This window comes from Perna viridis, chromosome 8 (genome assembly GCF_037379345.1).
Source record: "Perna viridis isolate PV_CMFRI_1.1 ecotype Kerala chromosome 8, ASM3737934v1, whole genome shotgun sequence".
Lineage (NCBI taxonomy): Eukaryota > Metazoa > Mollusca > Bivalvia > Mytilida > Mytilidae > Perna > Perna viridis.
Window position 1 is genome coordinate 2,731,253 of NC_142452.1, and position 13,874 is coordinate 2,745,126.

A 13,874-nucleotide genomic window follows, 5' to 3' on the forward strand; every position below is an offset into this window, starting at 1 on the left:
ACTTTTTTCTATGGTTTACTATCTGTCTCCATTTTCCTTACTTAAGGATTCCATGACAAATAATGGCTGTTAATGGCAAAAACTAACATGGCCTTGACTAGATGAGATATTGCCATCACTTGACGTCTGTCGTTTGAGAATTGTGTTGATTATATAGATCAAGCGTAAAAAACTGGCCGCCGTTGCCATCAAATTTTGAAAACGTATTTACAATAAACAATTATTGACTTTTCATTTCATATTGTCAACTTTCCTTTCATCTGTGGCAACATCCCTTCTGCACTTGGGTATGGAGTTTTCATATCGCAACTCATACGTTATGGCAGAGCTTGCCTCACCTACGCAGACTTTTTGTATCGCGCTAGAATTCTTACAATTAGAACAGAGTTATGTTGCTACAAGATTGAAGTCATCACTACAGAAGTTTTGTGGTCGTCATCATGAACTCGTGGATCGTTATGGTGTATCCATCAGCACCACGAAAACTGATTTATTCAACGGGTCATAGTTAGCTTTCCTCTTTCGTCTACCCTGGTCTAGACTATTTATGAGCAACTTGACGGGTGTTTTTAGAAAAAGCAGAAGACCCTTACCCTACCGGTGCACCTGGTCCATGCTTCCAGTTTTTAGTGGAATCCGAGCTGCTCATTTACTTTTATTACTTTGTATGTATTACATATTTTGGTTATTTTATGTTCTTTGTTGTGTTTGTTTGCTGTCTATGTTTGTTCTTTGTGCCTGGATTACATTCTTTGTTTCTCTTTATTACTCTTGTGTTTTTTGCTTGAATCTTGGTTCCCTTGATTACTCTTTTACAGATAACTTGTTTTTATTAAATTTGGGTTAAAGTTGAAGGATGACTCCGAAGTTATTACCATTGAAAAGCGAAACATGATGTTTTTGCTGGTTTTAGCCATTATCTTGAAGACCATTATAAATGTAAAAAAACTTTTTAAATGATGATGAGGATTACAAAATCTACATTTGGTCGAAGTTGAAGAATGGCTCCTTGTGAGAGTCATTGACCTTGAAAGACAAAAAAATTTTTTTGCAGTTTCCAGCCTATATTTAGAAATCATGATGGATAAAAACAAAACCTTTCAATTAATGAAATGATTTTCACAATAAGGTCTACAAAGTCGTTTTAGGACGACTCTTTGTTCGAGTTATTACTCTCGAAAGGCTAAAAATGACATTTTTGTTTGTTTGTTGGTTTGATTGTTTTTTGTTTTGTGTTTTTGTTTTTGTTTTTGTTTTTTTTTTGTTTTTTTGGTTTTTTTTTGCAGCCAATAAATTGAAAAGTATAATAGGTAAAAACAATCGTCCCAATTTATGAAATGGTTCATACGATATAGCCGTAAAGAAGTTTCCATGGTTTGATGTCGTAGGATGACTCCTTGATATAGTTTTTGCACTTGACAGGTGAAATATGAACCAGGTGAGTTTTGCAGGACCATAGGAGCCTTTAGTTTATGGGGACCCTCGTCTTTTTATAATGTTTTGATTCGCACAAGCAGTGGAAATAAGGAGTCAAGTACCCATTATAATCGTTGGTTGAAGGTGTGATGAAAGCTTAAACTTATTTTTGTTTGTCTGCCCTATCTTAAATGTTTGAGACATATTCCATTGTTTAAAGGGAATTTATTTTTAGATATAGTATTTGTAACGAAAACTAGTTTGATTTATTTTTGTTTTACTCCATGGGATCAAATTGATACAGGGAAGATATGTAAACGTATAGAAGGTCTGAAAAATTCCCAACGATGTTAGAACTGTCAAATTTGCGATGCAAAGTTTTGGTCGTTCCCTCCGCGGTACTCGAACTCGTACCGCTGTGACATCTATGACAACACCGCCTGCACAAAGTGCAGCGCCCTAGACCACTCGGACAGCTAGGCTATATATATAGCAGTTTGAAAAAAATATACATATCGGTTCAGCTGCCGTTGATTTCCGTTTTGTTTTCACTTCAGTGCCTTCTGGTAATATACTGTTTGGCACTCATGATTTATAAAATGATATTTAAATTCTTTCAGCATTTGCTTCTCTATGCTGAACAGGTTTTGTTTGAATTAATCGTAATCTTAATCAGAAGTAAATTGACTCAACCTACCATTTAATTCATCTGCAGTTTTCTTTTATATTTTTGTAATGCCACAGGTTGCCCAAGGAGAGGATTACAGATTTCAATTACTTTGGAAGCCCAATGATACAATTGTCCCCTTTGTAGTATTTTGTACTATTGTAGTGATGTATAACGTTCACATACAGCAAAACACGGTACATTCAAACGATAGTCTCTATGACCAGATATAGCCATGGGACAAAAACTTTCAAATTTTGATCATCGTGTTTCAAAAATTAATCACGGGAACCACGATTCTAGTGGAAATCAAAAGAATGCAGTCCAGGGACAAAGACCCGACATGGGAAACAGACAAACACAACAAAGAACATAAAATAACCAAAATAACAATTACAAGGTAAAGAAAATAAACGAGCAACTCGGACTCCACTAAAAACTGAGAGCATGGACCAGGTGCACCAGTAGGGTAAACGTCCCCTGCTTTTCTAGAAACATTCGCCGAGTTGCTCATCAATAGTCAAGTCCGGGGTAGACGAAAGAGGAAATGAAAACTATGACACGTTGGACAAGTCAGTTTTCATGGCGCAGAAGGATACACCGTAACGATCCACGAGTTCATGATGACGACCATAAAACTGTGATGACTTAACCATTTTTAAGAAGCCTAATTGTAAAAAGTCGAGGGGGTAAAACTCCATAAGCGGGTGCTGAAGGGATGTTTTCACAGATGAAAAGAAAGTTGACAATACGGAATGAAAAGTCATTACGTTTGTCGTATAGTTTGGTCAATGATTTTCCTTCACCATCGATCTCTAAGTAAAGGTCAAAATGTGAGGCTGTAGTGCACTTTATCTATTCTTTGGGGGAAGATGCGATGTATAAAATCCCCGAAAGTAGGATTGTTTAATAATAATTCGTCATTTATATAGTAAACATAACTTTAAAGGCTCTAGCTAAACGATGTTCCATCTTTTGGATCAGACCAGTTATAAAGCCAGCCTCATAAGAGTGAAGGAATAGGTCAGCAAGTAGAGGAGCACAATTTGTACCCACTGGAATGCCGACCGTTTGTTGAAAAACGCGTCCAATACACACACCACACACTTCGTTTATATCATCTCGTTGTTTATTCCTACATCTCGTAAACGAATGAAATAAAGAAGTGTTCGACAGTGAAAAGGATTTGATTACTTGATTAGATTGAAATAGGATTTGAGTGTTCAAAATGTTTTACAAGCCACTTCTAAGGCTCAAATGGTTTATTATTTCAGTTGAGTAGAAACTTATGTACATAACTTTGTATCCGAATCTTAGACTGTTAAGTAATTTGTAAACATGTCATGAATGTTAATTTTTTACTTGACCTCTACTTGTTTTCTACTATTAAATGTCATCAATAGAGGTGCTCTGTCACTTCACCTTACCAAAGATACTAACTAGTCTAAACAAGAAAGTCGGTTTCTGATTAGATTTGGAGAGACAGAATAACTTACCTTTTTTATAGTCCTCTATCAGAAGTAAACAAACGTAGAAAAAGTCGAAACATTCCGTACATTAAAAATAAAACAATAAATCATGGCATAATACAAAATAGATATAACACCAACCGAGCAACTGGTATCGCAATGGTACAGGCATGGTGGGTTAAATCTAGGTTTTATAGATCGAGAATCTCCCTCTTCAATTGCGGTATGAATACACCGGTGATGATTAAATAGCATTTGCATGCTATTGTGTCATAACGGTCACATCAGCACATAAACAATTTACTCAACAATCATTACCCACAACTTTAGCAGAATCAGAGTATTTTTTCAACCAAAGACCGATTTTTACAAAAGAATTTGGTAAGAGACCTTTTGAGACGCATTTCGTTATACCCCTGATGCAGGAGCCTGTAACGCAGATTTTTATGGTGTTCAAGGAAATCAGAGTTGATAGTACTTTCTCTACCGTAGAGAATTAATTGTGAAATATAAACACCGTATGCTGGAGTTGAAGGTATATTGCTGTACAGGTAAGGAAAATTCATAATGTTAAAATGAAAGTTGTCACTTTTATCAAGGGTCGTTAAAGGACAATACATCAAGATATCTCTAAGTAAAGGATTTTGTATCTTTTGTATTTTTATTCCTTACGAGATTCTATAGACATTCTTGGAATGCCAACTTGTTATTGAAAAATAGCTCCTCCAAATTCGACAAATCTGTTATCAGTGAGGAAATCAAGCATGCTGCAAACCTGCCTTCCTGTGTAGCACACTTTACCCTTATGCGAAATTTTCGATTCAGCAAAATACTTATGAATAAGTCCTTAATTGTTTAGAGAGAACTAATTTCCGCAAAAGCTGCGGGATTTTAGGTTTGGAAGTAAATCTTTAGAATTTTTAAGTATCCACATATGATTAATGCCACTTTGAGAGAAGGTCGTATTGCAACTAGTATGCTGTCTATCCTTCACTGTGGACAGTAATTTTGTAAGGTGAATTGACATCTTCTTGGTAGACCAATATAAAATCCAGCTATACACCTTTCTTTGTATTGATTCTTATGAACTTTGGGAATCCAATGCAAGTAAGGTAAGTCCTTACATTTTGTTTCGATGTTGAAGATTAAGTTTCAAGTAGATATTACTAAATCATAGTTTTTACTGTATAATGACAATGTATTATCATCATCATAATTGTAGACTGTATAATTTTCAAGAAAGAAAATATATCGTTTATAAAAACAGTAGATAATAGAGCCTTGAGTACAACCTAATGAATATCAGTGCTACTGAGGATATTATTTATCAAGATTTTTTTTTGCTTGAGATCAGAAGAGTACGATTTCAGGAGAGAAATAGAATGAGACGAGACGCCATATGACAGTTTATCTGGGAGAAAAGAAGAGACAGTCAGAAAATCCATAAGAACGGCGGCTACATAGTAATCTTTGCGCAAAGCTTCACGCCAATCTTCAAGTAGTGTTGTTTGACCACCATGCTATCTTCTAATGCACATAAATATGGAAGAAATATCTTGTCAAAAAAGTTACCATGTTGGACTTGACAGATTTTTTCAAATAATTTAGAAACAAAATAGACAGTACACAAACACAGGACTGTAATTTGTAACTATATCTTGTTTGATTCCAACAGTAATGACACAACTTCGTCTCCTTTTTCGTCTACAAAAAACTCTTGGACTTCATCACATTAGGACAAAACTCTATTCTATACCTCTCACTATACAACACTCCCTTTACAAAACAAGTCTTGACACTCCTGTTTCTGACCCTACCTCATCATTATACAAACTTGTTGCCATCATTTTAGGTATTGGTTTCCACAGACTCTTTAAACCAGTTTGAAAAGTCAAGATGAAGAAAAACGATCATTTCTTCTAACACCGTTTGTCGACAAAGGTATAGATGCAATTAATTTGGCTAATATCCTCCCTCACAAAAACATAACCAACGAAATTCCCCCATATTTCAAAGACAAATCCATACCAATTATTTCATATTCCTTTACTTCACCCATTGAATCCAAAATTTTCATTTCTGAAAGGCTAGATTGAGTCCTTCAATTCTAAACCACCTGACTGTTCTTGCAAAGACTCTCTATTCAAATATGGTCCTTCCGGTCACGTCGTTACAGGAGATTTTTCCATCATCGAAAACGAATCCCTGCGTAATATCCTTTCTAAAGATCCCAATTACCGGGAACCTCGCTCCATAAACTGGAATTATAACTTTAAAGTTCTTATGGATGCCGTGGAGGACTACGCTAGAAAATAGATGAAATGAGAACAAGAAGACATTGATTCTCTATCAGAGTGGTTAAAGGCCGTGAGGTCTTTAATTTTGAAACGAATGAAAGTTTAAAGTGGGTCAATGAGTGCCAATGCTACATCAGTCTTCAAAGATCCCGATGTAGGAAAAACATTGTCTACTATACATGACAAATATGTTGTCGTACCAGCAGACAAAGCCCAAAACAGCATTGTTATGTCTGCAAAACGTTTTACATCCAATAATTATTATCAGAGGTAGACGTACAAAATAATGATAAGACCTATACTGCTACCACACTCTCCAAAAAAGAGATTGTGGAAATCCATAAATCTGTGCTATCCTCTTTTGGTCTCCCTACCAAGGAACATGCCTATGATTTACCGTCTATGTACTGGATTCCTTAACTCCACAAGAATCAATACAAGCAACGTTACATAGCTGGATCTGCAAAATTTACCATCAAACCTCTTTCAAAACTTTTAACTTCTATACTCACAGCTGTCAAAGAGGGTCTGCAGTCCTATCACAACACTTGTTACTCCAGTAGTGGTATTAATTCAATGTGGATCCTGAAAAATTCGAAAGATCTTTTGGAGACAATTAGTTCAAGACTATTAGAATAGAATTCAGAAAATAATAGCATATAATAAAGTAATACTTCTATTCCTCATACTCAGTTAAAATCCCGACTTAAACATTACACATCGTTGTTATTTGCGGGTGTTTCTAGAAAAGTAGAGGACGCTTAACCTACCGGTGCACCTGGTCCATGCTCCCAGTTTTTAGTGGAGTTCGAGTTGCTCATTTACTTTTGTTGCTTTGTGTGTGTGATTTTAGTTGCTTTATGTTCTTTGTTGTGTGTGTCTGTTTTCCATGTCTGGTCTTTGTCCCTGGATTGCATTCTTTTGATTACCGCTGTGGCCTTGGTTCCCTTGATTACTCTTCCAAGAAAGATACACCTAGATACAAATATATAGTTCTTGGTAGAGATTCCTCATACTTTGTTGTAAGACATTAATTTCAAATCATGTTCCAAATATGCAGAAGAATATGTTTACAAAATGCTGGAATTTTTAATCAACAACATATTTGTCCAGTGTGGTGGTCGGCATTCCAATGGGAATAAATTGTATTCCTCTACTTGCTGACCTATTCCTTCACTCTAATGAGGCTGACTTTATAGCTGATCTGATCCGAAAGAAACAATATCGTTTAGTTAGATCCTTTAATCTCAGCTTCCACTATATAGATGACGTATTATCGTTAAGCAATCCTAATTTTGGGGATTTCATACATGGCATCTACCCAAAAGAACTTGAGATAAAGGATACCACAGACACTGTGAAGTCAGCCTCATATCTTGACCTATACTTAGAAATCGATGGTAAAGGAAAATTATTGACCAAACGTTGTGACAACTTTTCATTCAGAATAGTCAACTTTCCTTTCATCTGTGGCAACATCCCTTCAGCACCTGCGTATGGAGTGTTCATATCACAACTCATACATTATGCCAGAGCTTGCCGAAACCTCGCAGACTTTTTGTATCGCGCTAGAACTCTAACAAATAGGCTTCTGGAGCAGGGTTATGTTGCTACAAGACTGAAGTCATTACTACAGAAGCTTTATGGTCGTCACCGTGGATCGTTACGGTATATCCATCAGCACCATGAAAACTGATTTATTCAACGGGTCATAGTTTTCCTTTCCTCGTTTGTCTACCCCGGACTTGACTTTTTATGAGCAACTCGCCGGGTGTTTCTAGAAAAGCAGAGGACGCTTATCCTACCAGTGCACCTGGTCCATGTTCCCAGTTTTTAGTGGAGTCCGAGTTGCTCATTTGCTTTTGTTACTTTGTATGTATGATTTTAGTTACTTTATGTTCTTTGTTGTATATGTCTATTTTCCATGTCTGGTCTTTGTTCCTGGATTACATTCTTTTGATTACCGCTATAACCTTGGTTCCCTTGATTACTCTTTCTATAGTCTTATTTATCAGAGATGTTATTATGGCACAATGACTGAGTTATAGTTGTTAAATGCCTTAGCTAGTATTCCACCTATTCTATTTGTCTTCTTAATATTCATCGTATTAATAATTATCTTCGACAAAATTGAAATTTTACATCGTAGATGACATGATGGTTTTACAACTGACCAAATATATTCGTGTTTTTTACCATTAACTGTACAGCATTCAAAATTAGTGTTTCATGGATATCTTTTTGAGTTTAGTGAAATAGTTTCGTTGTTTCTGATACTTAGTGAATTGTCTGTACAGCATGTATTTTACAGACAACATTTCGTAATTCATACATGTCAATGTTTTTACTTTTTTTATGTTTTAATAGGGGAATGTTGAACCAGTATGTTTATAAAGTTGTTTTCATATTCAGTATATATGTAAAAAAATGTGTTTAGCAGAGAAGTCATTGTTGTTGTCAGATGTTTAAATTTATTATATATCAGACAGACTGAAAATCATTTATATTAAATTCATTGTAGCTTCTGTGAGTCGTAGAATATCTATCACATCATTAGATGTAATAACATCATTCTAAGCCAGGGTTTGGACTGCGATTTCGTTCGAGAGAGCGAAATCGAACTCGAAAACCATACTTTGGAGAATTCATTTATAATTATGTCTTTTTGATTTTTTTATCATTGAGTATTCTTGGTATTGTTTATTTTATTTCTTACTGATATTAGTCTTTTGTCCAATAGCATCGATATAAGTAACTTAACTGAAAATAAAACTTCTATGTTATATGTTAAGTGTAAGAAAGACAACCATATCTTTACAAATAAATCATCAAAAACATATCTAAACATGTTATGATACGTTATCAATAAACTTCTAGTTATAATAATGTTATATTTCTTTAAATAAAATAAAACTAAAGTATTTTAATGAACTATACTTCATGTTCAGTAATGCTTAATAATTTCATTTTTTTCAACCAATATACTACAAGATAAACTATGTTCTAAAAATATCTATACTGAATCGGTGACACTTCATCTTCCAAGATCCATATTGGTACGCACATAACCAACGATAGAAAAACATATTTAGAAAACAAAAACCAACATAGTTTGATTCGCCGTTTAAAGGTAACAAGGTTTGAACTTTTACCAGGATAAACTATTATGGAGAATGCTATTTTTCTCTTTTACAAATTCGGACAAGTTCTTTTAATCTAGCCACAGCCCCTTTCATTTCTTGCGTTAATTTATTTTTTGCTGCATCTTGATAACAATCTTTAGAAAGTGCCATTGCATTCTCAATCTCTCCCTTTCTGTACAGTAAATCCGCTTTCAGCAATAAAAATGATGTTCGTTCGACTGCGGGCAATACGCCCATACGCTCTATATCACGTACACTTTCTTCGGCTTCCTGTAAATCGCGCATAGGCAAATGTCTTGTCTCAAAGTTTACACCGCATAATAAATTCATTCTTGCTATCATCGCCAGAGCAAAGTATTTTCCGTGGCTTGCTTTTCCTCTATGTTCTTCGTCGTTTTGAAAATACTCTAAGGATGTCTTAGCCATCTCCAAAGCCTTATCATATTTATGCTTGGCATTAAAAAATCTTGCATAATCAAAGTAATGATATCCGATGGACTTCAGTGGACATGAATTGCATTCTTTCATTTTCAATAGATACGTGACCCCGTCCTCTAACAGTTTTTGCATTTCATTTAATTTATCCAGCTCTAGTAATAACCATGTTGAATAGGTAATAAGCTTGCACAGAAGTCGGTTACGACATGAAGTCTTCGGCAAAATTCTAACTGCTTCCTTCAAGTGGATCTGAGATAACTGTATTTTTCCAGAGTACATGTAATCACAACCTCTCATGCATTCCAGAAAACAGTTTTCATCATCTGTCCCACGTTGTATTTTATGTATATTTTCATTTCTAGCATTAACATGTTTGCTGAGTTGTTCTTCAAATGAGTTTTCTAACCGGGTAATGTTCGGACAGAATTGATTGTTAAAGCAGTCAATCAAAAGCATCACGTGATTAAACAAATCAAAGTCCGTTTTTGCAACATTTTCTGGTGACTTAACCCATATCACAAAACCTGGTTTAATGTTCAATTCAAGATATTTTTGTTCGCTTAATTCAAAACTGGGTATAATGAACGACTTCTGATATATATCACTCAGGATCTTCATCCCATGCTTAAATTCAAGGAACATGTTGTATTTTTTATTTTCAAATTCGAATTTCCCACCTAAGACAAACCCTACGATACATACGTTCTCACCTTTTTCCATTAAAAGGGCATTTCCACTATCCCCCTCAACGACTTCCTCCGATGAAAAGAGGAACACATTTTCGGATTCTCTAAAAACACTTTCATATTTATATCTCGGAAGAATTTTTCCAAAAATGCATTTCATACTTCTAGTTTCGTTGTTTGTTGAATATTTCCTCCACATAAAAACGTCTGCTCCAGTTGATAAATCTGCACTACATTCGTTAAACTGGCAACGCTGTCCGAATTTGTTCATTGGAAAAAAATCACAGACACTGCGCTTTTCAAAGTCTACTTCAAAAACATCGATATCTTTGTATATGTCGAATTCATCATGTCTTTCCAAAGCTTTCCCAAATGACGAGAAACCAATAGTTCCATTTGAGATATAAATGACACCATCAGAAGCAGACAGAGTCACATGACGACATGTTACTCCGTAAAAAGATCCATTTTCATCTTGAAGAAAGCAACCTAACGTTCCATAATGCCAATTAGATCTGGTATCCACTGAGCGTATTTCCGACATTTATACTTACTCCAAATTATCAGTATTGTTTATCCTATTATGTAATATATAAATATGTAATGTACTTCCGGATAACATTACATTTAGTGTTATCATTTACGGAAAGTCCCTTGCCCTAAATTATTTATAGAAAATATTCTGCACTAAAACTGGGATCAAATACCCTTTTATTTAAAAGCTATCAAAAGATAATATCATTAAGGGCTTTCGCTACCAGGGAAAGACATTATTGTTTTTCAATTTTTTTTTATTCTTCCGTTATTTGCAAAATTTTCTTTGACATGCTCTCTACTATTCATCTTTCAAGATATCATTACCAAATTTGGACCATCGATAGAGCTCATTAAGGACTTTTACCAGATGAGCCTGTGAAGAATTCCATTATCCATTGTAGAAATCATCTCCCTTTTATTGGCGTTTTGTTTTTCAACGTGGTCCCCCGAACTCATTTTTCAGGATATCATGACCATATTTGGTGAACATGTAGATGTCATTAGGTTCAATTAGGAAATGACCCTGCCAAGAATTTCATTACCATCTTTAAGAGTTATGTCCATTTAAAACAGTTTCTTTTAATCGCTCATATCTTAAAAACCATAAGAGATAGAATAATTGTGGAAACGGTTTCATGCACATAAGCAGACCTAATTAATAAACAAAGACGTGGGGCCTTTGTCAATGATCTTTGGTACATGTGACCTTTCATTTGCACTCAAGGTCAAAGGTCACAGAGTGGTAGTTTTTTTTCCCTTTCAATATTTTCTTTGGCGCGGCCCTGTTGCGTCATCATTCAATATATCATTACAAAATTTGGACCATCGATAGACCTTTCATAGCACTTTTACAGGATAATCCCATGAAGAATTTTATTATCCATTGTAGACGTTATCTCCCGTTTATTAGCGTCTTATCAATATGATTAATAGGTCCCCCGAACTCATTTTTCAGGATATCATTATCATACTTGGTGAACATGTAGATGACAGCATGTTCTATTAGCAAATGAACCTGCTAAGGATTTCATTATCATCTTGAAGAATTATGTCCCCTTAAAACAATTTATTTCAATCTCTCATATCTTGAAAACCATAATAGATGAAATCAATCTAAAAACTATTTCATATACACAAGATAATGAACACCACTAATGAATAAACATAAACATGTATTTTATTATCAAACCATACAGGAGTTATATCCCTTGAAATATCATACTTAAGTTTTTTTCAAATTTATATTTCGAGAACCTGAATTTGTAGAAACATGGGACCTTCATCAATGATCTTTGGTCCATGTGACGTTTCATTTGCATCCAAGGTCAAAATTCATAGAGTGCTAGAAAGCCTTCTCATTGCAAACTACAGGCCTTGATATTGAGAAAACAATAAGAGATAAGTGCATACATATGCGTATGAAATGCCCCTCTCGATAAGCCCTACATTTTGAAACAACATTTACAACTGTCAGACCGTCTGTTCAAAAGTTATGACAATTTAAATGTTTTGCAGAATCCGGTTTGTTACCTTGACATAAACGTATGACCTTGACCTTGTATGTTTTTTTAAGGTCATGTAATTCTAAGATGTATGGTGGCAGTTTCATGTCTCTTCAATTTCCGGTTCTGGAGGTTGTTATTGCATCATATTTTAATAATCATTGGGCTCAAAATGAGCTCCAAAATTGCCCACATTATTTTGTAATTTTGTTATATATGTTCTGCAAATTATCACACAGTTTTCAGATTTGACATATCTTGTCTAGTTTTGGATCTATTGAAATTTTAAGTTTTATGAGGGGGGTATATATTTTAAAATCCACAGCAGATACACAAATGGTCATTCCACAGAATGAAAGATCTGCACAAGTACAACTGTTTTACAAAATACCAAGAACCAATATGAAAAACCAATGATACTACAACAATTTAAAATTTTCATATTTTCCAATGGTTTGATATATTTCATCAATACCTATTCATAGATTTGATATTGCATCATTTTTTTCAACTTTGTCGAAGGGGGTCATGTGATATATCATTTTGAAGGTCTAAATGAGCACATTTCAAAAATCAGAAGTTTCATCCATGATAAGTAATACATGTTCAAATAGTAGGGTCATTAAGTGCACAAATTTAAAGTTCTTGGAGGGTAAGGTTCTTGCATATCAAATGAAAGGCCTAAAAGCGAACATCCGAAATATCTATGTTTTGTCTCGAAATAAATGACTTGGGTGAGGTCAATGAGTGCAAAACTTAAGTTGTTTATATAATTAGATTGTCGCATATCGAATTAAAGGTACATCTCAAATTTCAATTTATTTATAAAGAAAAAGAACCCAGTTGGGGTTTATAAGTGCAAAATTCTAAAGTTCACTAAAAGTAGGGTTGTTGTAAATCTAACGAAAGGTCGTCGAATTGACATTACAAAAATCATGATGGGGACATCGACAATTGCATTTGACAAGGTCACCAAGTGCAAAAAGTCAAACTGTTGTAGATGTTTTAATGTGTATATTACAAAGCGAAAGTTTTCAAGGGAAAGACCTTTCAATTGTTTAACAAACAATTGACATACTAGTATTTTTTAAAAGCCTGTGTTAACTTTTTGTTTGATATGCTTATGTTAACATATATATGATGTTCGTAGCCACGATTTATCTTGTGACACAATCTTATTAAATGGAATTCTTTGTTTTTATTTCAATAATTCAGTATAGTTGGGTTGATTCCCATGTTTAAACCTTTTTGATCTATAAATAGGACATTATTAATAGGTTTAACATTAATACTATTGAATCTCTACATAAGGTAATTTAACCTGGGGACTTTTAACTGGTTGTTCAGTCTTATAAAATGTTTAACACGGTATATAGTTTATTTTCCGAAATAATACATTCTTTAAACTATTATTAATATTAAAGTAAGTTGAACAGAGGCCCCCTTGTAGAAGTTTTGCACCTTAACAGGTAATGGATGAATCCTGGTGAAAAAAACAACAGGTATTTCCATGAAATCTTATTCAAAATGATATTTGAAGAAATAGCAGTCATTTTTTCAGTCTATTCGTGTTTAACAGACCATTAAATGCCCACGTTGTCAAATTCGTATGGTTTTTTTTTAGCATGACTCATTTTTTTTGTTGTTGCAATTTTGCCCGATTCTTACAGATTCCAGTAGGAAGTAAATATACTATCTAGCAACGTCAACATTTGAAGA

At 34.4% G+C, this 13,874-nt stretch overlaps 1 protein-coding gene across 1 annotated transcript; it reads right to left on the reverse strand.

Moving 5' to 3' along the window:
• Nucleotides 1–8,610: 8,610 nt before the first annotated feature.
• Nucleotides 8,611–10,748, reverse strand: LOC148608941 (uncharacterized). The gene has a single exon (XM_088541450.1). It carries the CDS (start codon nucleotides 10,658–10,660, stop codon nucleotides 9,026–9,028), a length of 1,635 nt encoding a protein of 544 aa, XP_088397576.1. The 5' UTR covers nucleotides 10,661–10,748; the 3' UTR covers nucleotides 8,611–9,025.
• Between the last annotated feature and the right edge of the window lie 3,126 nt (nucleotides 10,749–13,874).

Coding starts and splice junctions, on each gene's coding strand:
- LOC148608941 (XM_088541450.1), bottom strand. CDS start 10,660: ATGTCGGAAATACGCTCAGTGGATACCAGATCTAATTGGCATTATGGA.